At 55.2% G+C, this 26599-nt stretch overlaps 1 protein-coding gene across 1 annotated transcript in view; it reads left to right on the forward strand.

The window, feature by feature from the left end:
• The window catches only part of TRIOBP (TRIO and F-actin binding protein), an 82002-nt gene that overhangs the window by 33870 nt on the left and 21533 nt on the right, over window positions 1-26599 (forward strand). Inside the window, 5 exon segments of the mRNA XM_033188935.1 lie at window positions 5120-5234; window positions 6232-7230; window positions 10768-10845; window positions 13029-13166; window positions 24308-24364. Coding sequence (XP_033044826.1) covers window positions 5120-5234; window positions 6232-7230; window positions 10768-10845; window positions 13029-13166; window positions 24308-24364 — 1387 coding nt within the window.

Raw genomic sequence — 26599 nt, forward strand, 5'->3', positions numbered from 1 at the left:
GGAGTCTCGCTCTGTTGCCCAGGCTGGAGTGCTGTGGCCCGATCTCGGCTCACACTGCAAGCTCCGCCTCCCGGGTTCCCGCCATTCTCCTGCCTCAGCCTCCCCAGTAGCTGGGGCTACAGGCGCCCGCCACGTCGCCCGGCTAGTTTTTTGTATTTTTTTTTTAGTAGAGACGGGGTTTCACCTTGTTAGCCAGGATGGTCTCGATCTCCTGACCTCGTGATCCGCCCGTCTCGGCCTCCCAAAGTGCTGGGATTACAGGCTTGAGCCACCGCGCCCGGCCTTTATTTGTATTTTTAGTAGCGACAGGGTTTCACCCTGTTGCCCAGGCTGGTCTTGGACTCCTGAGCTCAGGCAATCCACCCACCTCGGCCTCCCAAAGTGCTGGGATTACAGGCGTGAGCCACCGCTCATGGCCTGACCTTTTGTTTTTGAGACAGGGTCTTGCTCTGTCACCCTGCAGGAGTGCAGTGGCATGATCACGGCTCACTGCGGCCTCAAACTGCCAGGCTCAAGGGATTCTCTCACCTCGGCCTCCCCAGTAGCTGGGACTACAGGCGTGCGCCACTGTGCCCAGCTAATTTTTCTATTTTTTGTAGCGATGGAGTCTCACTTTATTGCCCAGGTTGGTCTCAAACTCCTGGCCTTGAGCAATGCTCCCACCTTGGCCTCCCAAAGTGTCTTTGACCTTTTTATGATTACTATTTCTGGTCTAACGTCAATTTTCCTAACTTTGTTGTAACTAATAACTCAGCAGGGACATTAAGGTCTTTATGCCAAAGTTAATTAATTTTCTTTACTTTTTTCCAGGATAATTTGAGAGAGATAAGGTGTTTATATTAATAATAGAAATAAGAAATATGTTTACACTTTTATTAACCATTTGTTTTTACATGATCACTCCTGTACATTTAATTCTACTCTCTTTGAAATAGATTATTTACCTTTTAGGGAAGTTTTTATAATTTTACTGAATAATTAAATTTTTTCCTCTTATCTGGCACCTTTTCCAAGTAGAAAACCATTCATCCTCTGAAGATGGAAAATTTTAAAACTATGTAGTGTGTGTGTAAGGGACAGACTGGAGTTTATGAGTGGGTGGCTGTAGGATTGAGCTTTTATTTTCTCTCATTTCCTCATCAATATGTATTTATTGAGCATCTACTCTGTCCAAGCATTGTCCCAAGTCTGGAAATTTTTTCTTAAAAGATTATCACATCAAAGCATTGGGAGTTTTGGCTTGATCTTAATTTTTTTTTCCTTAGATGCCTTTGGAATCTTTTAAAGTCATGTAAGCATTCTGTGGTCATTTTTCATTTAAAACACAGACTTCATTGGATTTGCCAGACTTGATGGCTTTGCGCCTTTAATTCTCTCTGGAGGTCGAAGAGCCCATCTAAGTTTCCAAAGGAAACATGTTTCCTTTGTCATGCTTGGTGTGGTCACACCAACTCTCGGGAACAGGTGGCCACGGGGAGATGCTGTTGCTTCAGCATCAGACAAACCGGGTCTCTGTTGGGGTCTCAGAATCTTCTTGAGTCCCTCGCTCTTTTCTCTCAATTCCACATGGGGGAAAAAAGGAAGGCGAGTTCTCAGGAGGAATGCTCATCAAGCAAGCTGGAGTTCGTATGGAAAATGCATCCATCTGGAAGAGAACACACAAGTGCCTTGCTTCCCTTCACCGGGTGTTTCCACTATTGTCCTCCCCTCCTCCCCATCAGGGAGGAATGGCCCACTGGGTCATGTTTGGGCTCTTGCTTCATCGAGGCTCCTATACCCCAGTTCAGGGGAAAATTCACTCTAAGGCCTTCAGCTCTCACAGAGTAAGGAAACACACCTCAAATTAGATTACAAATTGGCCGGGTGCAGTGGCTCACGCCTGTAATGCCAACACTTTGGGAGGTCGAGGCAGGCGGATCACCTGAGGTCAGGAGTTCAAAATGAGACCAGCCTGGCCAACATGGTGAAACCCCATCTCTACTAAAAATACAAAAATTAGCCGGGCATGGTGGTAGACACCCGTAATTCCAGCTGCTTGGGAGGCTGAGGCAGGAGAATCGCTTGAAACTGGAAGGCAGAGGTTGCAGTGAGCTCAGATTGCACCACGGCACTCCCGCCTGGGCCACAGAGCGAGACTCCATCTCAAAAAAAAAAAAAAAAAAAAAAAGGATTACAAACGGCCTGCTCAGGGAGCCCTCAAGCTCAGAAACACTTCCTCCAGGGAACTTTGGTTCCTGTCTGAACCAGGTGCCAATAACTGCCAACAACTCAAATTACTGTGCTTTATGGCTCTGATTCTAATGACATTGGCAAAAGACATGAAACAACAAAAAACTTCAGCCCCATACTTTTTTCTTGAGACAGGATCTTGCTCTTTTGCCCAGTCTGGAATGCAGTGGTGTGATCATGGCTCACTGCAGCCTCAACCTCCCAGGCTGAAGCAGTCCTCCCACCTCAGCCTCCCAAGTAGCTGGGACTACAGCCACGTACCACCATGCCTGGCTCATTTAAAAAATTTTTTTTCCTGGAACAAGGTCTCATTCTGTTGCCAGGGCTTTCTTAAACTCCTTGGCTCAAGTGATCCTCCGACCTCAGCCTCCCCAAGTGCTGGAATTACAGGTATAAAGACATTGTACCTGGCCTCCCAACCCCATACTTTTTTTTTTTTTTTTTTTTTTGAGACAGGGTCTCACTATGCGGCCCAGGCTGGAGTACAGTGGTGCGATCTCGGCTCACTGTTCCTGGGGTCAAGCAATCCTCCTGCCTCAGCCTCCTGAGTACCTGGGATTACAGGCATGTGCCACCACGCTCGGCTAAGTTTTGTATTTTTAGTAGAGACTGGGTTTCACTCTATTGACCAGGCTGATCTCGAACTCCTGACCTCAAGTGATCCACCCACCTCAGTCTCCCAAAGTGCTGGGATTAGAGGCATAAGCCACCGCACCTGGGCTAATTTTTGTCTTTTCAGAGACTGGGTTTCACTATGTTGTCCAGCCTGGTCTCGAACTCCTGACTTCAAGCCCTCTGCCTGCCTCAGCCTCCCAAAGTTCTGGGATTACAGGCATGACCCACTGCGCCCTGTCCAATCCCATACTTTTGAAGGTGGTGTTCCAGCATGGTTCCTCAGGCACAGGCCCACGGCAGAGAGCAGGTCCTACGGAGGCCTGAGCAAAGGTTCCTCTTACTTCCCTTTTTGCTGCCTTACTCTGGGCGCCACCACAGGGTGGCCTTTTTCAGGCTTCTCTTCCTGGTTCAGTTCATCCACCAAAGACACGGCTCCATTTGCTAACTGAGACCCAACCAAAATAAACAGTCACTGAGCACTTGGGTCTTTTGTTGTGACCCCTGAGGTAGAGGAAGGGAGAGATAAGCCTAGGTTGCTTGGTGTTTTACCTGTCAATAGAGATACCACGTTAAACATTAACAGCCATGCCTCCCAGTTAGTAAGCAAGACAACTAACTGGAACTAGACTTTTTACTAACAAGTTAGAGATGATCTTCATCGGATGCGGCAACAACGCCTGAAGTCCAGTGTCTTAGAAATGACATTTGCCCAGGGCCAGGCGGGGTGGCTCATGCCTGTAATCCCAGCTACTTGGGAGGTTAAGTCGGAGAATCACCTGAGCCCAAGAGACAGAAGTTGCAGGGAGCTGACATTGCGACACTGCACTCCAGCAGCTTGGGTGACAGAGCGAGACTCCATCTCAAAAAAAAAAAAAAATGACATTTGCTCGGACAGTTTATGTTGGCCTCTCTGGAGCTGTCGGGAAGAATGTTTCTTTCTTCTGATCTTGCTCAGAGCTCTTTTGCCAACAGCTAGGATGGCCTGGTGTTTTCAAGGCTAAGCGCTGGGATTCTGTTGGTTAACAGTGATGGGAGGGAAAAAGGAAAAGAAATTCAACATTTTTTTTTTTTTTTTTTTTGAGACGGAGTCTCGCTCTGTCGCCCAGGCTGGAGTGCAGTGGCCGGATCTCAGCTCACTACAAACTCCGCCTCCCGGGTTTACGCCATTCTCCTGCCTCAGCCTCCCGAGTAGCTGGGACTACAGGTGCCCGCCACCTCGCCCAGCTCGTTTTTTGTATTTTTTTTAGTAGAGACGGGGTTTCAGCGTGTTAGCCAGGATGGTCTTGATCTCCTGACCTTGTGATCCGCCCATCTCGGCCTCCCAAAGTGCTGGGATTACAGGCTTGAGCCAAGGCGCCCGGCCTTTTTTTTTTTTTTGAGACGGAGTCTTGCTCTGTCGCCCAGGCTGGAGTACAATGGTGCGATCTCGGCTCACTGCAAGCTCCGCCTCCCGAGTTCACACCATTCTCCTGCTGAATTCAGCCTCCCGAGTAGCTGGGACTACAAGTGCCCACCACCATGCCTGGCTAATTTTTTTGTATTTTTAGTAGAGACGGGGTTTCACCGTGTTAGCCAGGATGGTCTCGATCTCCTGACCTTGTGATCCGCCTCTCTCGGCCTCCAAAGTGCTGGGATTACAGGCTTGAGCCACCGTGCCCGGCCTCAAGAAATCCAAAATTTACAATATGGACAGGAAAAGGGCAAAAAGAATGGAACACGGAGCACACAGCAGTCTGGCTCTGTTGTCCCACCTCGTGGGCTGTGTGAGATGGAACAAGATCATGATACAAGCGCTTGGCCCCTGGAACATAAGAAGCGCTCAATAAATGCTTTGCCATTATGATTATGTGTGCCGGGTGCCTGGTACACAGTAGGTGCTCAATAAATCTTAATTCCTGCAAAGACCAGTCTAACCTGTGTCTGGGGGTGGCTGGTGGGCTGCTGGTGGGGTGGTGGTTAGTCACAGGTAGTACTGGATGAGACAGGAGACAGCCATGGTCAGGGCCAGATCCCCCTCCCCATCCAAACTCTACTCCCCATTTTTCTTGTCATTTTCTCAAGAGCCTCGTGAGGCAGAATAGAGCAGTGTTAAGCATCCCCATTTTTCAGAAGGGGAAACTGAGGCCCTGAGAGTCACCCTTACTTAGGGCCCTTCAACCAGCTTGCAGTGGGTCCCTGGCTCTCCCACATCTCCTTCTGTTGGAGGTGGGAGCAGAGGGGCTGGGGTGTTGGGAGTGGGACAGTTCCTCAGAGGAGTGGCTGCATTTGCTCATAGGAAGTCCGAGGCAGCGGGGGCCTTCCAGGCCCAGGACGAGGGACGGTCACAGCGGCCCAGCCAAGGCCAGAGCCAACTTCTCCGAAGACAGTCCAGCCCTGCCCCCAGCAGGCAGGTGAGCACTGCCAGCTGTCTGGGGCCCCACACCCCAAGAGGCGGCCACTGCCTCTTCCCTCCTGCTAGAAGCCAGGTAGGGAGCTTGGACAGGAAGGTCCTCTATGAAAGGGTCGGAGTCCAATCATGGGTCTCCAGCTCTCCCCTGTCCCCAAGGGCCAGAAGCTCTTGGCAAATTGCACAAGACCTCACATTAGTCCTCTGAAGACAGCCCCTGTCCCATGCTATCCCCTTCCTTTACTAAGTACTGCTTTTTTTTTTTTTTTTTTTTTGAGATGGAGTCTTGCTCTGTCTCCCAGGCTGGAGTGCAGTGGGGCAATATTGGATCACTGCAACCTCAGCCTCCTGGGTTCAAGAGATTCTCATACCTCAGCCTCCCCAGTAGCTGGGATTACAGGGGCGTGCCACCACACCCAGCTAATTTTTGTACTTTTAGTAGAGACAGGGTTTCACCATGTTGGCCAGGCTGGTCACTCCTGACCTCAGGTGATCCGCCCACCTCGGCCTCTCAAGGTGCTGGGATTACAGGCGTCAGCCACCGCACCTGGCCAATACTGCTACCAATACTGCTGTCTTGAGCAGATTTCAGGGAAAGCCTTGATGCATGAATCTGGCTCTAACGGCCCTCTCTTTCAGGGTGATTTGTAGCTTTAACAAAACTCAGAGGGCCAGGCCCACTGCAGTGGAATGGGGTATTGGTGGTGGAAGTTCTGGCACCTGATAACCCAAGTTGGAATCAGTATCTTTGAGAGGGGTGAGAAGCCAAGAATGGGAGCAGGTCTTTGCAGATCTTTTTCTGGAACCGAGGAAAGTGGGTGAAAGGGAGAAGCTGACCCCCAAGTGGGGAGGAGGGCAGGGACCCTGTGTGCTTTTTGGCCTGCTTTGATCCAGGCTGCTGTGTGAGCACAGCCTTGCCTCTCTGGGGGCCTAAGAAAGGCAGAGCTGGCAGCCAGGTCCCCAGAGAGAGAGCCTCACCCACCTCCTCACCTCATCCCCAGGTGACCAAGCGCCCTGCCAAACAGGCAGAACTGACCTGGCGGAGCCAAGCAGAGCCCCCTCATTCTCGGAGTCCTGAGAAGAGACCTGAGGGAGATCGGCGGCTCCAGGGGTCCCTGCCGCCTCCCAGGACATCAGCCAGGACCCCTGAGAGGGAGCTGCAGACACAGAGACCTCTGGAGAGTGGCCAAGCAGGCCCAAGACAGCCTCTGGGGGTGTGGCAGAGTCAGGAGGAACCGCCAGAGTCCCAGGGCCCTCATAGACACCTGGAGAGGAGCTGGAGCAGCCAGGAGGGAGGCCTGGGGGCAGCCAAAGCCTTGGAGGGAGCATGGGGGGGCCCTCCTGGGGAGTACAGGGAGAGCTGGGGACAGCCAGAGGCCTGGGAGGAGGCGGCCACCCATGAGCCCCCCAGAGAACTAGGGAAGAGAAGCCCACTCACAAGCCCCCCTGAGAACTGGGGAGGCCCCACAGAGTCCTCACAATCCAGGCGCCCTGGGACACCCACTACTGTGGGCTGGGGGGCAGAGGGAGCGTGTCCATACTCGCATGGCCCTGAGAGGCGACCCGAGCTTGACTGGAGGGACCTGCTTGGTCTTCTCCGGGCACCAGGAGAGGGGGCCTGGGCCCGTCTCCCCAGGCTGGACTGGGAGGGCCTCTTGGAGCTCCTGCAGGCCAGGCTGCCCCGCAAGGACCCAGCTGGACACAGGGATGACCTGGCCAGGGCTTCAGGGCCAGAGATGGGTCCCCCAGGCACAAAGGATGTCCCCGAACAGGAGTCACACAGCCAGCCAGAAGGCTGGGCCGAGGCCACCCCAGTCAACGGACACAGCCCCGCACCGCTGCCCCAGAGCCCGGCCCAGTCGCCCAGCCCTGCCTGCACCTCCACCCAGTGGCCAAAGACCAAAGTGACAAGAGGACCAGCGACCGTAACTCTGGCAGGCCTAGAGCAGACGGGCCCCCTGGGGAGCACTGCAGAGGGCCCCAGTTTGCCAGAGCTGCAGGTAAGGAGGTTCCCCCCTCCCAAGGGTAGCCAGAAAGTCAGCCCCCCACAGCCAAGTCTCCTTGGAAAAGCCTCCCCTTTGAGTAGCCTCAGCTCCTGCATCCCCCTCCAAGCTCAGACCTCAGCCTCCCTGCTGACCACAACCCATCCCGACCACCAAACTGGCCCAACACTGATGATGAGCAACACCGTTTTAAGTGTTTATGGGCCAAGCCCTGATCTGAATGTTTGACGTGTACTTTTACCATTTAGTCTCCTTAGCAACCAAGTGAGAAATACACTATTTATTTACAGATAAGGAAACTGACGCGCAGGGTGAAGCCACTTGCTGGCAGGGCATGGGCGAAACCCAGATCCGCTCAGTGCAGACCACACTGAGGCCTCAAGCAAGATGCTCTGGCCAGGGCCTGCTCCCCTCCTGGCTCCACCATACCTGGTTTATGTTGTGTCTGGTGGCACACACCTGACCCCACCTGGGACTATAGCCAGTGTGGTCATGCCCCTTCCCCTGGTGATACCCAGGTTCCTGAGTCCAGGACAGCCTCGCTTACCCTCTCTGGCCCCTACAGCTCCTCTCAAACACAGAGAAGGGGGTGCATCAATGCTCAGTGGGTTCAGCTAGCTGCCAAAACAGGCTGCTTAAATGAGGCTTATGTGCAAAGTGGGCCCAGCGTGGGCACACAGTAGGTGCTCACCCTTCCCCTGCTTCAGTGGTACTTTGGTGCTGCCTTGAAGCCCAGAACATTCTTCATCTGAAGATGGTGGGCAGGGAGGGTCCTGGAGGCCGGAGTCCTGCACCCTGGTGATAGCTCATTCGGAGGACGGCACGTGGTTTTGAACACCAGCCTCTCCCCCTCTGTAAGATGGACCAATCTTCTCTGACGGGCAGCACTGGGGTGCCGTGGGGGTTCCTGCTTGTTTCTCCAAAGCCTCCTCATCTCGCTGCAAAGTCCGCTGCCACCTCCCCCAGGATGAGCAGGGCTTCCAGGCATCAGGGTGCACCCCGTGCTGGGCCCCAGGGCCTTGCCATATGTGCCTCAGGTGGATAGGAGGCAGTTGCCACTTGACAGATGAGGAAACTGAGGCTCAGACTCCTTAGGCATTTGCTGGGGGTCACACATGCATAGGTTGTGAGAAATGAGATCAAAGCATCCACTCCAAAGTTTGTGATTTCTTTTTTTTTTTTTTTTTTGAGACGGAGTTTCACTCTTGTTGCCCGGGCTGGAGTGCAATCGTGCAATCTCGGCTCAGCGCAACCTCCGCCCCCTGGGTTCAAGCTATTCTCCTGCCTCAGCCTCCTGAATAGTTGGGATTACAGGCATGTGCCACCATGCCCGGCTAATTTTGTGTTTTTAGTAGAGATGGGGTTTCTCCATGTTGGTCAGGCTGGTCTTGAACTCCCGACTTCAGATGATCTGCCCACCTTGGCCTCCCAAAGTGCTGGGATTACAGGTGTGAGCCACCACACCCAGCCTAAGTTTGTACTTTTAGCCACCAGGTCACAAAGCTCCTGAGCCCATGGGAGGACTGGAGAATCCTCTCCCCTGTATTTCCGTGGCTTTGATGAGTTGACCCTCTGATAAACTCAATGCACGAACATCAGAGAAGTAGGGATAAGTCAGCTCGTCCTGCCCTCAGGTTGCTGTCAGGCTTGCTGGGAAGGCACACAGACCACAGGCAGCTCAAGGAGGACACGGTGCTGTGTCCCGGGGCATGCTGGGTGCTGTAGGCCGGCCAGGTCAAGAAGGAAGTGGGACCCAGTTAGAAAGATTCTTCAGTTTCATGGTGAAGCTCAGGGTTCTCAGGAGGCTGGGAAGGGATGGGAGCACTATGTGCTGAAAGGCATTTCACAGATGACAAAACGAGGAGCCACCAGGTCCTGCCGGGGCTCCAGCTGCTCCTCTATGAAAATCCTTGGCTTGGCACAGCCGGGTGCGGTGGCTCACGCCTGTAATCCCAGCACTTTGAGAGGCCAAAGTGGGCAGATCATAAGGTCAGGAGATCGACACCAGCCTGGCTAACACAGTGAAACCCCATCTCCACTAAAAATACAAAAATTAGCCAGGTGTGGAAGAAAAGAAAAGAAGAAAGAAAGAAAATCCCTGGCATGGCACTCAAGGCTGGTTTCCCTTCCTTCCACTCCAGATTTGACTCATTGGTGCTGAGCTGGCTGCAGGGCCTATGAAGATATATCCCTCCCTGCCTTTGCACGTGCTCTTCCCTTCCCTCTTCAGCCACCAAACCCCTGTTCATTGTTCAAGTCTTAGGTCAGACGCCCTGTCCTGGGAAGCCTTCCCTGAACAGTCACTCCTAGTGATGGTTCCCTTCTGGGCTTGGCAGTTTTGCTTCCATCTGTCCATGCAACATCCATCTAATGGGGCTATAATTTCCCCAAAAGCTCCACAGAAGCAGGATCTCTGCCTGCTTTATCTCTGTAACTCTGACTCTGGCCCAGGGCCTGACATAAAGGAGGCGGCAGCTCAGTGGATGCATGCAAGATGGAGGACAGAGGGGTTAGTGGGTGGACAATGGATGAATGGAGGGTGACTGTGGGAATGGGTGATGGATCAATGATGCATGTTGAACGAATGATAAATAGACGCCTGTTGGATGTGTGTGTTTCCATCCACATAGTCTTTTCAGAGTATTTCACATTAGGTTAGAGATTTCACATATAAATACATATCTCCAGCCGGGCGCGGTGGCTCAAGCCTGTAATCCCAGCACTTTGGGAGGCTGAGACGGGCGGGTCACAAGGTCAGGAGATCGAGACCACCCTGGCTAACATGGTGAAACCCCGTCTCTACTAAAAAAGAAATACAAAAAACTAGCCAGGCGAGGTGGCGGGCACCTGTAGTCCCAGCTACTCGGGAGGCTGAGACAGGAGAATGGCGTAAACCCAGGAGGCAGAGCTTGCAGTGAGCTGAGATCTGGCCAATGCAGTCCAGCCTGGGCAACAGAGCGAGACTCCGTCTCAAAAACAAAACAAAACAAAACAAATCTCCAGTGTTTCTTGAAATATCAAAAGATGTGGAAACTCTGGGCCCGTCTTCCCATGGCAACAGCTGTCCAGATGGATGATGATGGACAGATAGCTGGGTGATGAATATATGGTGGTGGTGGATATATGATGGATGTTGCTTAGGTAATGGATGGATAAATGCTGGGTGGAATATGGATGGATGGATGTGGCATGGATGGATGAATGTCACATGATAGATGGTGGACAGATGATGGAGATATGGATAGATGGATGATGGATGGAGAGAGGGATATATAGGTATTGGGTAAATGGATACATGATGGATCAGTGGAGAGTGGATACATGAATGGGTGATAGACAATGGATGCTGTATACATGAGAAGGTGAGTCATGCGGGATAGACACTGGATGGTTAGATGGATACATGGATCTACTGATGCTGGACGTTAGATGGGTGTTGCATGGACAGATGACAGAATGGATGGATGAGGTGGACAGATGCATGCACCCTGGAGAATAAGTTAGGCTAAGCTGTGTTCTTTTTTTAATCTCCAGTTCCAACCAGAGGAGCCTGAGGAGTCAGAACCAAGCAGAGGCCAAGACCCCCTGACTGACCAGAAGCAGGCAGACTCGGTAGTTGGGTCATGGGCATGGGTACACATGGTGGGGAAGGGAAGGGGAAGCAGGTTGGAGATGGGCTTCATTCCTCAGAAGAGGCCTGGAATCATCCAGACCAAAGTTGGCTTTCCCATGGGGTCATCTGTGTGCATGGTGGGGCCTTGAGAAGAGGAGCTCTGCAGGAGCCACCTTCTGGCTTGGGGACCTGGGTAGGTGGGTGGTCCTGGGGTCAGAACCCTAGGCCATGCTTCTCATTTTCTGGGCCTGAAAAGGTCAATGTCTTTCCCTGGGCAAATGACGGTTTGGCCCCAGTGGTCTCCGAGGGAAGAGATCCTTCCGGTTTGAGAGGGCCAAGCCAGGCTGAAAGAGCAGGGCTTCCAGGAGCAGGAGTCAGAGAGCTGAGGATGTGCCCACAGTCAGCCAGGCCTGGAGGGTCTCCAGGGTCCTGGAGAGGGGAGAGATATATGCGGGGGTGGGACCCACAGATGCTGCTCTGAGGCCTGGCTGCAGCTGGTGAACACAGCTCTGCCTGCTGTTCCCCGTGACCTGCCAAACAGACTGTTCTCATCACCCTCAGCCTCCAGAGAGGTGAGATCAGAGTTGAGGGCCATGGGGCAGTAGGAGGTGGGGGAGGAGGAGACAGACTGTTTGGGGCTGTGTTTTCTGGTCCTGCTCTTCCCCCTGGTGCCTCCTGAAGAGCCAGGTGTGGCAGGGAGTATCCATCGGGCAGCCTGGAGCCCCCAAATTGGGCCCTGCCGTGAGTCAAAGCTGGGGGAATTTTGCCCAAACCCTCACTGTGCAGATGAGGAAATGGAGGCAGGGGGGGAGTCCCAGGTTACACAGTCAGTGGCTAGCTGTACTGGGACTAGAACCCAGCCCAGGAACCACCCAGCGCTCTCTCTGCACCTCCACCTGCCCCCCACCCAGGCTGCCCCCATCCCTGCTGTGATTTCTTGCGTGGCTTTGAACGGCAGTGCTGTAATTTTGAGGGGTCCAGTACTCCCATCTGTGGAATGGGAGGGGACAGGGGATGCTGGTCGCTAAAGGTGCTGCCAGCCCTCCCAGGGGCTCCGACAACTTTGCTCTTCCTCTTTCTGGGCTATTTCTTCATACTTCCTGGAGCCAGAGTAGTGAACGAGGAGGAAACAGCAATGCAGGGGTGCCCCTCTAGTCTCCATGAAACGGGCCTGGCACATCAACGTGAAAAATATCTCAACCTACCCCCACCCCTAGGCAGCCTTGACTGGTCAGAACTGATAACCACCTCATTCATGCATCATTCACACGCACTCAGTGAGCACCTTCTGTATACCCGGGTGTGGGTCACAGGTGAGTCGGAGCGCCATCAAGGAGTTCAGTCAAGTGAGACAGTTGCATGCCTGTGGTCAGGGCTGTGATGGGAGATGTGGTAGCAGAGTCGGGGGCACCCCCACCCCCAAAGCCCTCTTGGACCTGTGTTTTGATGCTTCCAGTTCCGCTTCCAGAGAGCGTGCAGATTCCAGAGCGAGGGCACCTGGGCTCTCTCCTACCTTCCCAGTAACCTGCTATGTGTGACTTGGGACAAGTGCCTCTGCTTCACTGGGGCCCTGGTTTCCCCAACGAGGATGACTCCAAAGAGGGAGCATTTAGGGGCTCTGCTGGGCGTGTCTGTAGAAGTCCACAGCTCATTCCTTTTGCTTAAGCTGGGGTCACAAACCTAACGCCCTGAAGGCCAGGCAGGTAACAACAGCGAGAAGTGGGGGCACCAAGGACACTCGTGTGACTCCTCGGTTCCAGACAGCTGTTGCCATGGGGCAGACGGGCCTAGAGTTTCCACATCTTTCGATATTTCAAGAAACACTGGAGATACGTATTTATATGTGAAATCTCTAACCGAATGTGAAATACTCGGAAAAGACTAGGTGGGCGGAAACATACCTGTGGTCTGTACCCCTCCAGCTGGCGCCCGTGGTTTGACTTTAGGGTAATGACGTGCGCACCTTCAAGGGTGCTGAGCCCTGGGAGCCTGCTCAGTCAAACACAACATAGTGAGAACCAGTTAACTGGCTCTTGTCTCGGCAGTTCTGGGAGGAGAGAAAGATGGGAACCCTGGGGCTCCACGGAGGGGGGCACCACAAAATGGGCAGGGGAGGCTGTAGCCAGGGGTGCCTCCATCCCACCAAAGGGACCTGGGGCCAACCCTGGACCCTGTTTGACAGGCAGACAAGAGGCCAGCAGAGGGCAAGGCTGGGAGCCCGCTCAAGGGCCGACTGGTGACCTCATGGCGGATGCCCGGGGACCGGCCCACGCTGTTCAATCCGTTCCTGCTGTCTCTGGGGGTCCTCAGGTGGCGAAGGGTAGGCTGGCTCCAGTGGGGGCTGGAGGGGTGAGGGTGGATAGACATGGGGAGGGGAGGGAGGAGGGGGTTGTTAAGCAAAGGAGAGAGAGTGGGGGCTGAGGAGGAGGCACCTGGGGCCCTCACATGACAGGAGAGGTGGGAGCAGAGCTCTTAAACTCACCCTGGTCTCACCAAGCCAGTGGATTTTCCACTTCCGGGGCAGGCTTGGGGGCTGCTTTCAGCTTTTGGAGTGAGGGGTGATGGAATAATCTACACAGCTGAAAGCTTCCAGTCAGCAACCTCCTCTCGCCAGCCCTGGGCCAAGGGGCAGCCAGGTATGGGGGAAGGGAGAGCGGGCTTACAAGTGGCTCTGGGATTGCAAAGTGAGTCTCAGACCTGGGCCTGAGCCAGTTTCACAAACATCTGGCGTTACGTAACCCATCCCCTGCCCAGAGAGGTCTGGAAACACTCAAGCCTCTGGCTAGGTTTTCCATAAGGGCAGGGAGCTGAGACCCGCTCCCTCCCACCCCCTTCACAGCAGGACAGAAGGGGCCTAGCCAACTCCAGCAGCCACAGGCTGGCTCATGGGGTGTCTTCTCTTGGTGAGAGGCTGATGCTCTTACTCACCGCTGTTGGCACTGAGTCCAGCACCAGGCTGGGCACTTCAGAGACAGTGTGCCCATTTTACAGATGAAGGGACTGAGGCCCAGGGAGGTGAGCTGACTTGCCTGAGGTTGCACAGCTTGGGGTATAAAGGAGCTGATTTTCCTCATTCTCAGATGAGAGAAGGGTTGCAGCCAAATTCACTGAGCCTCGGTTGCCACATCTGTCTATTAGGAAAAAGTCTGTGGAGACTTAAGGCTGCAGAGAGGGCTCAGGGAGATCAGGATGCACGGAGGTTGCGGGGCTGCTGTTTTTTTTTTTTTTGAGGCAGAGTCTCACTCTATCGCCAGGGCTGGAGTGCAGTGGCCGGATCTCAGCTCACTGCAAGCTCCGCCTCCCGGGTTTACGCCATTCTCCTGCCTCAGCCTCCCGAGTAGCTGGGACTACAGGCGCCCGCCACTTCGCCCGACTAGTTTTTTTGTATTTTTAGTAGAGACGGGGTTTCACCGTGTTAGTCAGGATGGTCTCGATCTCCTGACCTCGTGATCCGCCCGTCTCGGCCTCCCAAAGTGCTGGGATTACAGGCTTGAGCCACCGCGCCCGGCCAGGGCTGCTGTTAAAACACGAACTTTCCCATCCATTTCAGAATTTCCTTTTTTTTTTTTAATTAAGAGGGAGTCTAGCTTGATCACCCAGGTTGGAGTGCAGTGGCGCCATCTCAGCTCACTGCAACCTCTGCCTCCCGGGTTCAAGTGATTCCCCTGCCTCAGCCTCCAGAGCAGCTGGAATTATAGGTGCGCGCCACTGCACCCGGCTAATTTTTTGTATTTTTAGTACAGACAGGGTTTCACCATGTCGGCCAGGCTCGTCTTGAATTCCTGACCTCAGGTAATCCGCCCACCTCAACCTCCCAAAGTGCTAGGATTATTGATGTGAGCCACCACGCCAGGTCTTTTTTTTAAATTAAGATGGAGTCTGGTTCTATCCCCCAGACTGGAGTGCAGTGGCACTGTCTCGGCTCACTGCAACCTCTGCCTCCCGAGTTCAAGCGATTCTCCCATCTCAGCCTCCTGAGTATGTGGTATTACAGGCGTGTGCCACCACACCTGGCTAATTTTTGTATTTTTAGTAGAGACGGGGTTTCACCACGTTGGCCAGGCTAGTTCCTAACTCCTGACTTCAAGTGATCCGCCCACCCTGGCCTCCCAAAGTGCTGGGATTACAGGCGTGAGTCACCCCGCCGAGCCCAGAATTTCCTTTCGCTGCTCTTTGGGGTTACGGCACCGAGGGTGAGCAGGCAAGCACAGTTATCTGAGTAGTGTGGTGCCTTTAAGCCACGGGCAGGAATTACCTTGTCAAACTAAAGGTCACCAACACACAGCACGTCTGGCAGGAGGGGGCAGGTAAGTCCTGGGTAGAGCGAAGGAGGAGCGAAGTGGGGAAAGCAGTCTGGGGTAACGATGCTGGTGATACTAACCAGCACTTATTGTGCGCCTACTACATGCCCAGCTCTGTGTTCACTGCGTGGCGCACCTAATTGCGTTTGATCCGCACTCCCAGGCGCAGTTAGACTCCTACTGTCCATTTTACAGATGACGAAGTGAAGCTCAGAGAGGGAGGGTCACTTGCTCCAGGTCACACAGGGAGCAAGGGGCAGAACAGAACTGAGATTCAAATCCTGCTCTGGCTGACCTCAGAGCCCAGTGCTTCTAACATGCCCCCTAAACCACTGCCTTCACATCCTGATCTCTCTGAGCTCTCCTGCGGCTCTGGGAGTCCCCACAGATTTTCCCCATTAGAAAGATGCAGCAACTGAGGCTTGGTAAGTTTGGCTACAGTGGTTCTCTCATGTGGGAGTGAGGGAAATGAGGAGCGAGGGATGGAACTGCCAGTGGAGCCTCCCAGTTACACAGAGCAGATTTAAACTTCTCTTGGGCTGAAGCAGTGAAATTAGCCCAAGGCCAAGAGCCAGAAAGCCTGGGGTCAATTCTGGCTTGGCCCCTAACTTGTGTGCCCTGCTCTGAGCCTTACCTCATTATTCTCGGTAGAGTAATAGTTTGAGATTGGATAACCTCAAAGTTCGGTAGCTCTGGTCTTTGCCAGTTTAATAACTCACCCCTGGGTCCCTGAGGCTGTGCCATCTCTAACCTGCCAGGATGAGTTGTGGTTCCTTCATCGGTGTATTCATTCCTTCGACCTGTGCTTATGGAGGATGTACTGTGGGCTTAGGCCCTATGCTGGCTTCCAAGATGTAGACAAAAAACATTCCAGCCCTGGCCACTGGACCAAAATTAGGTGAGGACACTGACATGTAACTGATGAGAACAGTGTGGTCATCACTTTAGTGGGGAAATGTACGGATGTAGGGAGCACTGGGCCAGCAGTTCCTAAGTCTGCTGGGGACACTTTGGCTTCCTTTGGCCTGAGACTTGAAGGAAGAAATTTTCCAGGCCAACAAGCATTGGGAGAGGGAAGAAGGGAGGGGAAAGGGGAGAAATAAAGAGAGAGAGAATCAGTGTGTGTTTGTTGGGGTATAGAAGACAGGAAGAGAAGTGTTCCAGGCACAGCAGAGAACATTTGCAGTCAGGGGGTAGAAGGACCTGTCTTATTCTGGGAATAAGGGAGGGGGAAGGGGAGAAATAAAGAGAGAGAGTGTGTGTCTGTGTGTGTGTGTGTATGTGTGTGTTGGGGTATAGAAGACAGGAAGAGACGTGTTCCAGGCAGAGCAGAGAACATTTACAGTCAGGGGGTAGAAGGACCTGTCTTATTCTGATAATTCCTAAATTCCTAGTAGTCTAGTGTTGTGTATCTTTTTTTTTTTTTGCTGAGATGGAGTCTCGCTCTGTCGCCCAGGCTGGAGTGCAGTGGCGTGATCTCCCCTCACTGCAACCTCCGGCTCCCAGGTTCCAGCGATCCTCTTGCCTCAGCCTCCGGAGTAGCTGGGATCACAGCCACATGCCACCACACCCGGCTAATTTTTTGTATTTTTACTAGAGGCGGGGTTTCACCATGTTGGCCAGACTAGTTGAACTCCTAACCTCAGGTGATCCACCCTCCTCGGCCTCCCAAAGTGCTGAGACTACAGGCATGAGCCACAGTGCCTGGTCTCCAGTGTTGTGTATCTCTTTGGTTATTTATTGTATTTTGCAAAATTGACCAAAGTATGTGTCTCTCCAGCCTGTCAAATGTGAATCTGGAAGGCCAGGATGACAGGCAGGAGCCAGGTTGTGATGGTTCCTGTCTGCCTAGAACAGGAATGTAGCACTGATCTGTCAGCACTGGTGATGTGTGGAAGAACTTTGAGCAGGGAAGTGGTCTGGTCACTGTGTTGAGAGTATTGGGGGGAGTCACAGTGGCCAGAAAAGCCTGAAGGAGGCTGGTGCTGTTAGGTGCCCAGGGCACTGGGCCAGGACCCTGGTGGCAGGTGAGGTCTCCTGCGTGTTCATTCATTCTCCCAAGGACTGACTGCCTGAGTGAGGTGCAAGGGTAGGGTAGGAAAACTCAGCCCGGGGTGCTAGAAGGCCAGTTTCTAGAGTTAGATGGACTTACCCTTGGCCTCATTCCTCATGGTGGAGAGACTCCTGGCAGCAAATGCTGGGAAAGAACTTCAGTTCCCTGGGCCTCCATTTCTTTATCTGCAAAATGGGAATAGTAATTATAAAAGCAATAACTTTTTTTTTTTTTTGAGACGGAGTCTCACTCTGTCTCCCAAGGTGGAGTGCAGTGGCACAATCTCTGCCCACTGCAACCTCCGCCTCCTGGGTTCAAGCGATTCTCCTGCCTCAGCCTCTCACATAGCTGAATTACAGGCACCTGACACCACGTCCGGCTCATTTTTGTATTTTTAGTAGAGACAGGGTTTCACCATGTTGGCCAGGCTGCTCTTGAACTCCTGATCTCAAGTGATCCACCGGCCTCAGCCTCCCAAAGTGTTGGGATTACAGGCATGAACCACCCCGCCCGGCAAGAGCAATAATTTTTGAACCCCAAATCGAGATGGCAGAATAACTGAAATGGCAATTATTCCAAGCTTCCCTGCCTAAGGATAGCTAATGAGGGATAAAGAGGTTGTTCTAGGTGCCTTACTTGAATTAACACTTAATCCTTCCAGCAACCTCATGAGGTAACAGCATTACCCCATTTTACAGAGAGTGAAATTGAGCACCGAGAGGTACCTGCTTAAGATAACACTAGGTTGTAATCCCCGTGCCACACGAGCTTCCTAGTGCATTGAGCAACCAATTCCACCACGGACCCTCCCCACCTGCAGGAAAAGAGCATCTAACAAACGGCCCAGGGTTCTGGGAACCTGAGCAACGGGTGCACGCCCACACCTGAAAAACCCAAAACCAAAAAAGGCCCATTTGTGAGGAGTGGGTATTGGGAAAGACCCTGCCATCCAAGAACTCACTTTGTGTCCAGCTTACTCGCTAGGAATTCCGCCTCTTCCTGTGCGACCTCGGGCAAATCGTCTCACCCCTCTGAGCCTCCGTTTTCTCATTAGCAAAATGAGACCTCCCTCCCAAGTCTGTGGTGAGGACGAAAACCGACACTTGGAGAGTGGGACCCGCTGAGTCGTTAGCACAGGGTGCTTTGCCCCGAGCCCCGCCAAATCTAGGCGCCGAGCTCTAGCGGACCCATCGCTCCGAGGCCAGGGCGGGAAGCGCAGCCTGGGCGAGGCGTGCCACGCCCGGCCGCCCGCATCCTCCGCCCCCGCGCCATGGCCGGACGGAGTCACCTGCACGCTGGGCCCTTCCTTCCTCCCAGCGCGCCTGCGGCCCGGGCCCGCCCGCCCTCCGGCCGCCACCGCCCTCCCCTCCCTGCGGCCCCATCCGCCCGCCCCGCGGTCCCGCCGCCCTCGCGCGCCCGTCCCGTCGCGGCAGGTCCCGCCCCCGGCCCGGCCCGCGCTCCCATTGGCCCGCCGCTGCCCCCGCCGCTGTTTGTCTCGGCCTCCCCACCACCCATTGGACCGTTCGGGTCCTCCCAGGAAGTTTGAAAAAAAAAAAAAAAAAGTTTTATGGGCGGATGGAAGGGGCCGGGGCAGCGCCGGGGAAGGGAAGGGCCGGAGGCGCGGCGGCGGGCGGCCGAGAGGGGCGGCGGCGGCGGGGTCCCCGCGCCGCGGAGCCCGGCCCGAGAGCCGCGTCCACCTTCCTGCCTCCTGCTCCCGCCGCCCTGGGGCGCCGCCATGACGGTGAGTGCCCCCGTCAGCCGCCCGCGCCCCAGGCCGGGAGGAGGGCGACGACCCCAGGCAGAGCCCAGCCTCTCCCCTCCGGGGCAGCCCCCTCCTCATTTCCCGGAGGCGAGAGGAGGGCTGGGCCGGAAGATGGGGCCACCTCCGATGCGCCGGCCAGACCGGCCTCACCCTTCCCGTAGGCTCCTCCTCGCTTTCCCTCGCCCACTCGCCCCCAGAAGCCCAGGCGACCCCGAGGGGACGGAACGACCCGTCCCGGGCGCCCCCTCCTCACAGTTGCGGCACCAGTAAAGAGTGGATTCGGGGCGACCCTTTCCCACCTCCCCTCCAGCCCCCTAGGCAAAGACCCGATACCCCAAGGCGGCCAGGGGCCCCAGGGAGGAGCGGAGGTGGGCCTGAGCTCGGGAGGGGCGCTCCCGGGCGCGGATGGGTCGCGCTGACCCGGGCCTTGGCAGGCCGGCCCCCCGTGTGGCCGCTGGCCCGAGCTCGGGTGGGCGAGAAGGGTCCGGACCGCCCCACCCACAGTCCGGGAGCCAGTCCCGGGACCTCTGAAGCGGCGGGGTACCACGTCCTCCCGGGCTTGCACTTTGCAACGGTCCTGGGCCTTGGGACAAGCCTGCTAGTCTGGATAGGGGGCACGATGGCAGGGGTTTGCTTTTGTCTTGGGGGTGAGCTGTACTCAAGCCTCATCAATTACCTGTGTCATAGTTAGCATATTGAATCTCACAGCTAGGTTCACTGGACTCCCCACTTCAGAGCCGGATAAACTGAGGCTTGGGGAGGGGCGCTGGTGAGTTGCCCGAGGTCACCCCAAGTATAAGGGAAGGAGTAGCTCCTTTCCCGGTCCTTCTGGCCCACTGACTGTGCTGTTCGGGAAGGGAGGGGTGGGGCTGCTTTTGGTTTCTGGCTAATGCTTCAGGGAGCCTCTGACAGCCCAGTGGCCCTCCTGGGGGAGGATGAGCAGAGTGTGTGTGCGCACAGGCGCCAGTAGTCCTCTTTCAGGGGAGTGGAGACCCTTTGGAGGAGTGGGCTGGGCTGCTGGGGGGCGTGGCACGCCTAGTCCCTGCCCTGTGAGTGTGATGGCCAGACCGCCTTGCCTGGACTTCCTCGCCTCCTCCTGGACATCCTGCCACCTCCCTGCTGGCCCTTCCTGTCGTCAGCAGCCTCCCCTTCCCTGTCAGGAGCAGAAAGGATGTGGGGGGAGGAGCTGAGTCTGTCCTGGGGCCAGGAGGAGAGTGGTTGCTGTTCCCAAGTGCCCACCACCTGCCTGCCTGGCCCTTAGCCGTGTGCTTTCACGTTACCAGATTTGAGCCTTGAAGGTCGGTAGTAACATCTTCATCAAACAGATGAGGAAACCAAGGTGTGGTGAGGTGGAGTGTCATGCCCCAGGTAGCTTAGTGAGTCCCAGTCTGAGCCAGAATTTGTGTCCAGGTCCGTTCCAGCTTTCTTTCACAGTTGCCTGTCCTGGGGGCAGCACGTTCTGAGCAAGGGTAAGGCTGTCAGAAGCAGTGTGTGGGGTGCTTGGAGGACGGACAGCACATCCCTGCTGGTGGCAGGAGCCTTCCCAAGGGAGGTGTCCTCCTGTGATTATAAGGTTTCGTCAGGTGGAGATGGACTAGCGAGGAGACAGCAGTGTGGACAGAAGCGGGTGGTTGTGTTTGAGAAGTAGCGAGAGCTTAGGATCGCCCTGGGCAGTCTCTGTCTCAGGTGGAAGACAGGGTGGGAGGAGGGCCTCACTGCTAGGGCTTGGTCAGGGGCAATAGGGAGCCATGAAAGGTTTTAGAGCAGAGAGGAGGCTATGATCACCATTAATAGTGTTCATTGAGTTCATCCTGGCTGCCATGCAGACCTCAGCCTGCTCTCAGCTGGTGCTCCTCCTGTATCCACCTCACACCCTCCTCCCCTGGTCCCCGTGCCCTGAGTCAGGGATTCATACAGGGCAAGTGGCACATGTGTGTGACTGTGTGAGGCTCCAGGGCTTCAGGGAGCTGGGATCCTCTTCCACCCCTTTTGCCTTTGCCTGGATGCAGCTTTACTCCTGGAGCAGCCTTCCCCCTCGCCTGCTGGGCATCAAATTATATTTGATCCCTTGTTTACTGTCTGTTTCCTGCAGTCCACCAGGGCAGGGGCCACAGCTCTTGGTCACAGCTAATTTCCGGGCCTAGAACAGTGCCTGATGCTTTAAAAAAAAAAAAAAATTATGCAAACACACTCTGAGCCCCATCTGTGCTGGGTCCTGACAGGTAAACAGTGTGTGGCCCTGACTGAGTTGCATCTAGTCTAGCCTGTGAAGGATAAGTAAAGGGCCTCAAAATAGTCACGGATGCAACAGAGGCCTCCGAGAGGGGCTGTGGGAGGGCAGGACAGGGGTCACTGGTGGTACGGTGAGTGGCGTGGACTGTGAAGGGACCTCAGAGGTGGCCATTAAACTGAGTCTTAAGGCCTGAGTAGGGGCTTGCCTGGTCATCAGAGGAGGAGGAAGTCTAGTATTTCAGGTCAAGGACACGGCACGTGTGAAGGGTCCGCAGTCCTGGTGTGTTGTGATCCACAAGGACTATGCAGTGGTATAAACACGGGCCCCTCAGCAAGGGGAGGCCAGGCTGGAAGAGTGTGATGAGGCTTCCCTGCCATCCTGAGGCAGCTGGACGTTGTTTTAAAGCCACTTGGAGACCAGGTGTGGTGGCTCATGTGTGCCTGTAATCCCAGCATTTTGGAAGGCCGAGGCGGGGAATAGATCACTTGAGGTCAGGAGTTCGAGGCCAGCCTGGCCAGCATGGTGAAAACCCGTCTCTACTAAAAATACAGAAATTCGCTGGGCATGGTGGCGGGCGCTTGTAATCTTAGGTATTTGGGAGGCTGAGGCAGGAGAAACGCTTGAATCTGGGAGGTGGAGGTTTCAGTAAGCCGAGATGGCGCCGTTGCACTCCAGTCTGGGCAGCAGAGACTCTGTCTCAAAATAAATAAATAAAGCCACCTGGAGCCGTCCCTGGAACTGTTAAGCAAGCCTGGGATACCAAACCTTTTTGAATGAGTCTCACCAGCCCGAGGGTGCGTAGAGGGGCTGTGTCCCTGGCTAGGTAGGAGGTGGGGCCGTGAGAACCTGTCAGTGCTTCTGAAAGGCAAAAGGAGAGACTGAGCTTCCAGCAGGTGAAGAAGAGGTGGCGGGGCCTGAAGAGCCCTGTATGAAGGGGCATCGTGTGAGATTTAGATGATCGGACCTTTTGACACTGGGGATAGGTTTCCCTGCCGGTTTGAAAACACATTGGTTGGCGGGGCACATTGGCTCACACCTGGAATCCCAGAATTTTTGGAGGCCGAGGTGGGCGGATCCCTTGAGCCCAGGAGTTTGAGACCAACCTGGGAAACATAGGGAGACCCCATCTCTACAAAAAAAAAAAACAAATACAATTAGCTGAGCATGGTGGAGTGCCTATGTCGTCCTAGCTACTTGGAAGCTGAGGTGGAAGGATCGTTTGAGTCGGGGAGGTTGAGTCAGCAGTGAGCTGTGATCACACCGCCACACTCCAGTCTGGGCAGCAGAGCAGGGCCCTGTCTCAGCAAAACTCAAATTGGTGACCTTCTATCCCCAAGGTCACTGTGTCATGGCGTGCCTGACATGGTATGTGATGTGTCTGTACTGGGTTCTGGAGGATCACCAGGCTTCTCCTTGTACAGACACGTTCAGTCCTGTCGGAAGCTGCGGGAGGGGAGGACTGCCTCATCATTTGCCACATCAGGCAGCCAGGACTCAGAGAGGGGGATGTGACTTAGGAGGGTCACAGCGACTCCACTTCCCAGGCAGCCCTAGAGGTTTCAGGCTGACAGCCTGTCATTCCTGCCCTGATCTCCCAGCCCTGGCCCAAGGACTTTCGCCTGGGGCTGCCCAGTGGTGCCAGCTCTTTGCCCCAGGAAGCCTGACTCCTCCAGGCTAGGTGGGGGTTGGGGAGATGGCCTAAAAAGCACAGAAATTTAGACCAGGGGGTAGATATTTCCTCAGCAAGTTTTTCCTGAGCCTTGCTGTGGTCAAGCCCCCTGCAAGGCCCTGGGGCCACAGGAGATCCCAGACTGAGGGGAAGTGGAGCCAGGTGTGGTCACCAATCTTCATTCTTAGCTTAGGATGGCCCTGGGCAGCCTGTGTCTCAGGTGGAAGATGGGGAGGGCAGAATACAGAGCAGCGGGACAAACGCAGCCCCAGGGGTTCTCGGCTCTGAGCAGAGCCTGTGTCTCTCCCTTACACAGGTATGCAGGGCGGGGCTGGGATGCCAACCTACTGGGTCCCCCGACTGTGGCTGTTCGGGGTTCTGGATCCTCAGCTGCCCCAAGCCCCCCTTGGTCCACTTCCTGTACCTGAGAAGGGGCTCCATGGGAGGAGGGTGGGTCGGGAGAGGTGGCCAGGCAAGGTGGCTCTGGTTTCCAGCTGCCACTGTCACCACTCATCCCACTGAGCCATGCCACCCGCTCTCTGCACGCAACCAGACACCTTGGCCTGGTGAGGCCTCGATGTAGGGGCTGATAGGTAGGCTTAGAGCCATGGCAACAGGTCACCTCCTCCCTGCCAGCGGCAGGAGCGGAGACTGCAGAGGGACCGGGACTTAGATTGGAGAGGTCTCCCCAGCAGGAAGGGAGGGTCTGGTGGTTGGCATCCACTAGATGAGCATAGTCAGAAAAATGCCGGGATGAGCAACTTCTTTATCTAGGCCTGGGTTGGGGTGCCTGACACAGGTCCCCATGGGACATGCTGCAGCTGGCAGCCCCCAGACCCCGGGGCTGTGCCCCTCTGGGCAACACCCGGAAGGTAGGGCTTGCCAGGACTGACCTTTCCCAAAGAGATCTAGATGGGGACCAGAGGGTTTCTGACCCCAGCCTGCGACTGGCTTCACCTCCCATAGTCTCCTGGAGCCAAGGAAAGGGCAGGACTGGCGGGCCCATGGAAGGGTCTGTGTGGCACCTGGTCCTCGTCAGAGGGAGGAACTGGACAGTTCGCGCAGTGCTACTGGTCTGGACTGCCCTCTGAGCTCTCAGGGGGTCACTATACAGGCAGAGTCCTCCCAGCCCCTCTCTCCCACTCTTGGGTGAGGGGTCGGCTGGAGAGAGGCCCCTGGGACATCTGGGTTTGTGTGCCAGCCACCCAGCCCAACTTCTCGGCTCTCCGAGTGCCACTATCAGGAAAGGGGCCAGGGCTGCCTCAGTGGCTGGGAGGCCTGCTTGGACTTGGGGGTTACCTAGGCCCTTAGCCCTCTTGGCTGGCTTCCCAGGAGCTTGGTCCCACAGGACTTGGGGACAGGGTGGGTGCAACACGTCCCCGTCACCAGCCCCTGTTGGCTTCCTGCTGGGCCCGACTCACCTCCCTCCTCATCTCCCCACAGCCCGATCTGCTCAACTTCAAGAAGGGATGGATGTCGATCTTGGATGAGCCTGGAGAGGTAGGAGGACTGAGGCGGGAGGGGAGGAGGCTGGCTTGTGCCACTGCTGGTCCCCTGAGCAGCCCAGGAGTGGGGGTGGGGCTGGGAGGGGCAGAGGCTGCCCATCAGGCTTCTGCCTCCTGGAGCAGTCTGCAGTGTGTAAAAGGGATCACAGCAAGGAGCCATCTAGCGCCTCACACCCAGTGCCCCATCCCTTGATTTCATCGAGGGTCTCTTGGCCCTCCCACCTCAGTAGGAGCCTGGCTGGGAGTCAAGGGTCTTGGGTGGAAGGTCTCATAGAAGCCGTCTGGCCCGAGACACAGATTCACAAAGCCTGGCCTGAGGAGGTGGGGCTCGGCGCAGGTGCTGGGGTTTCACCCACCTGGAGCCACCCTGGTTGAGTCAAAGCCTCCTCTAGGCCTCAGTGGCCACATCTGTGACATGGGCATAATGAATAATGGCGATTCTTTCCTGAATGGATAACAAGGTCACAGAGATCAAGCACGTACAGGTGCCACACAGCTCCTGGCACTTACTGTGGGCTCAGCTAAAGACCCTTCCCTTCCTCTGGCGTATGTGTCCTTGGAACAAGCAGGGACAGTGGCCGTTTCCCCAGCTCTGTTCTTTTGGCTGCCAGGCTGGCTGCCTGCCCACATTGCCTGGGCGGGAGCGTCTCCCCACCCCTGCCCTGCATGCGCCTGCCGCTCCGGTCTGCGTGCAGCCTGCATACCGGAGAGGGCTCTGAGCCAGAGGGGATTTCATTGTGTTTCCGGCCCACATGTTTTATTCCCTCCAGCCCACAGCCTTCCCTACCCGCTGCCTGCCCGCTGTCCCTGGCGGCTGCTCTCTAGGCTCACACAAAGCCTGGCACCCCGCCAGTGACCCCTTCCTGGCCTCCCCACCCAGGGTCCCCGGAGGGCAGAGGGATTACAGGCCCCACCCAGAGCTGGCCATTACTCATCCTCTATCACAGGGTTCTGGAATGTCCGAACTGGAAGGGCCCTGGGAGTTCAGCGAGCCCAACCCCTTGGTGCACAGACAGGAGACGGGCCCACAGGGGTGTTGGTCTCTTCCAGGCCTAGGAGCACCTGGGACAGATCCAGGCTCAGAACTCAGCGCACCTGAGGTCCATGGAGCTCCACCCAGCTTCCATCTCAGACAGTCATAGGCTAGGCCTGGAAGAGCTAAAGAAACCACTTGGCATAGAACCCCTGTCCTACTTTACAGAGAGGCAATTGAGGTCTGCAGCAGCAACTCCGTTTACTTAGTGAGAGCAGAATGCTTCTAAGAGGCCTGGCCTCCCAGAACAAACCCAACAACCTGATGTCCATCCCTATGCCAACGTCATGACAGCCATACACAAAAGAGAGGGTTAGGCACTGCTCACCTCACCTGAAGGTGTAGGGACTTCTTTCTTTTTTTTTTTTTTTGAGGCAGAGTTTCACTCTTGTTGCCCAGGCTGCAGTGCAATGGCGCAATCTCGTCTCACTGCGACCTCCACCTCCCAGGTTCAAGCGATTATCCTGCCTCAGCCTCCCGAGTAGCTGGGATTAGAGGCATGTGCCACCAGGCCCGTCTAATTTTTTTTGTATTTTTAGTAGAGACAGGGTTTCTCCGTGTTGGTCAGGCTGGTCTCAAACTCCCAACCTCAGATGATCCGCCCTCCTCAGCCTCCCAAAGTGCTGGGATTGTAGGCGTGAGCCACCACGCCTGGCTGTAGGGACTTCTTAGTAGCCCTGCTTTACAGTTCAGAAGACTGAACCTCAGAAAAGTGGAGACGCTTGCCTAAAGGCACACAGCGAAAAAGGGAACTCTTGGGTACAAAACTCTTTTTCTCAGGGAGGCAATGTGGAAAGAAGCAGAAGGTATCATCCTTGCATGCCCCTTGAAAACTTACCATCTTCTTGAGGAGAGAAAACTAAGTACTTGAAACAACCAACAGCACAAACAGGGCTTGGTGATGTGAGGGAACTCCGGGAGGGCGGGGGACCGGGTGACATGCACTGACCTGGCAGTGGGCGGGCCGCAACTGGCATTCCAGGGGAGTGACCAGAAGCCTAGAGGTGGGCTGGGCTTGGCATAATATCAGGCTGTTCTGGTGCCCCCACCCCTTTCCTACGTGCCCTGTCAATCTAACCCCAGCTGGAGCAGAGACAGGCACTGCAGGAAGGAACCCAATCACAAATCCTAAACATACAGGTTAGTGCACTCTCACCCGCTGCGGATGTGGGTAGCCAGCCTACAGATCAAGAAGCA

The sequence above is a fragment of the Trachypithecus francoisi genome, unplaced genomic scaffold (assembly GCF_009764315.1).
Source record: "Trachypithecus francoisi isolate TF-2019V2 unplaced genomic scaffold, Tfra_2.0 Contig01580, whole genome shotgun sequence".
In the NCBI taxonomy this organism is placed as follows: Eukaryota; Metazoa; Chordata; class Mammalia; order Primates; family Cercopithecidae; genus Trachypithecus; species Trachypithecus francoisi.